We start from the raw sequence: 2,244 nt of genomic DNA, 5'->3' as shown, positions 1-2,244 counted from the left end.
TTATAAATAAATGTACACACGTTAAGACCAAAGGACAGATGTCGCAATACATTTCCTTTTGATAATATTGTTTAATAGTACTCTGTTCATTTTTTTATATTCTGATACAATGTCTACGATTATTCTTTTATAATATCTTGTGTTTCCTCGTAATCGCTTCCTTCTCTTTTGCTATAGGATTTAAATGTAAATCTCAATTATTAACAAGAAATTTTTAATAAAAATAAGTCCTAGCCAATTGAATCAACGTTTTATTAAAAATAATGATCAATCTTACAAATACTCCGAAATAGTAGCAATACATCCTAATATACAGATTTGTATAATAATGACACAGACAGATATATGTATATATTTTGTAGAGCAATCATAGCACAGTAATGTATTTGTCGTGTAAAATAAAAAAATAGCAAGAATCGAATAGCAAGAATTTCACTAAAATTTTAATTTGTTTTCATTTTAATTTGTCAAAAACACGGAGGATAGTTTAAATCGAATTTCATGCAGTCGTCTTGTGGTGAGATTTGCGAGGAGCAACTGCAGTAATAAAATGCAGTAACAAGAATTGAATGCAACTATTAACCACTTTGTGCTTCAGGTTCAATAATAGAAATTCAGAACAGTGCGACTTTGGAGTGACGAAAACGGGACAAGCATTATCAATGATACTTGATTGATGAATGTTAAGTTGTATGACTCGAGTAATAACATTAAAATCTTCTCAACTAAGGGGGTTCGCGGACCCCCTCGTCATTCAGTGAAATTCTTTGGTTCGTACGCAGTTTGTCGTCTTTCCAAAGAAAACTTTCGTTCAGAACTGATTTATAAAAAAACGCTCTGCTTTTGAGCATGCTAATTGTAGGTAAATGATTTCATGATACAAACAGAAAATTTAATTCTAATTTGTAATTGTATTTATAAATATAGTTTTTATGAATTAACCATTACTTAATGGTAACACATATAAATTATAATGTTATTTCTTGATGTGATTTTTGCCTTTAGTTTCTATTTAATATAAACGAAATGACGTACGATATATCATAAATTCAAATAACATTGCTTCAGTAGTTGCGACTATCAGAAGGAACTATTTTCGAAAACAATCGATAAGCTAAGCTAAATGATGCAAAGTAATATAAGCAATCTGTTTTATGATATATCGATTACCACAGCAAAAGTTTTCTCGGAAAAGAATTCGTGTAAAAATGTATTCACTGCATCATTTCTCGTTTGCTCACACGACTAGAATATCTCTTTCTTCTCATGTGATGAGCTTTATTTTTTTTTATCATTTCTAGAGAAAAAAGCTACTACATTCGATTCATGAAGCATACACATCTCGCTCGAAAGCGATGCTGTCTTCGACAAAAACTCCATTTCGTTTGTAATCTCGATCTGTACCAAGTACTGAATTCTATGTAATTGAAACACGCGGTCTTGTATGCGCGTTTGCGAATCGAAGACATGATCCTTCAAACAAACGAGTTGTTTTAACAAAGGAATATGCCACGAAATTTGTTCGGAATTGTAGATTACCTAATACAACATAGGTACAAACCGCAAACTCACATTCTAGACGCGAAGAAATATAATATCTCAACCCAATATATGCTGCATGCCGACTTCAGAATAACGACCGCTATGATGTCACGCAGACATATTTTCATAATCGATGAATTTATTTCTTCAAGATAACCGTTGATTTTGTTTATTGATGAATTATGACTAATAGGACGTTTCTAACAAAGTCTTCGCAGACGACGCTGATGCGACGACTGCATCTGTTTTAACGAGAACATGCTCATAGATAATCCAAAGGTCGCGAGGAAGATTGCGGATGTCGCCGTACTACGATCGAAGTTCTTGGCCCTGTAAAAAGCTGGGCTGGTTCCCTGAAAAAATTATCGTAAGATAAGCTTTATGGAAATAAAACATCTTTTATAATTAATTTTTCTATATTTATACAGAAAAATATTTTTAAGAAAATATAATTATATATTTAGTTAATAATACGTCTATTGGTTATAATACAATTATTTATAATTTACATATATCTTTGTTTTAATTTTTCACCCATAACAGGAATACATGTTTTTTTATGATGCTAAAATAATATAAATATATGGGCCTTTGGGCCCATTATAAAATTTTTTGTTAGTTTATTTTCTTTAAGAATTTTTCAAATTCATTTAGATTATTCTTAATCTGTGGCATAAGACTATTTGGAAAACACAAATAAAA

At 30.7% G+C, this 2,244-nt stretch overlaps 1 protein-coding gene across 4 annotated transcripts in view; it reads right to left on the bottom strand.

Moving 5' to 3' along the window:
* Positions 1–233: 233 nt before the first annotated feature.
* Positions 234–2,244, bottom strand: part of LOC108692741 — a 6,670-nt gene continuing 4,659 nt past the window's right edge. For all 4 annotated transcript variants that reach the window (XM_018201143.1, XM_018201145.1, XM_018201144.1 and 1 more), the window contains exon 3: positions 234–1,895. In XM_018201143.1, the coding sequence (XP_018056632.1) occupies positions 1,743–1,895 (153 nt within the window). In that variant the 3' untranslated portion in view covers positions 234–1,742. The remainder of the gene's footprint in view (positions 1,896–2,244) is intronic.

The sequence above is a fragment of the Atta colombica genome, unplaced genomic scaffold (genome assembly GCF_001594045.1).
Source record: "Atta colombica isolate Treedump-2 unplaced genomic scaffold, Acol1.0 scaffold82, whole genome shotgun sequence".
Taxonomy (NCBI): Eukaryota; Metazoa; Arthropoda; class Insecta; order Hymenoptera; family Formicidae; genus Atta; species Atta colombica.
Note: the sequence above shows the minus strand (reverse complement) of the source record. Positions and strands in the feature narration are given on the sequence as shown.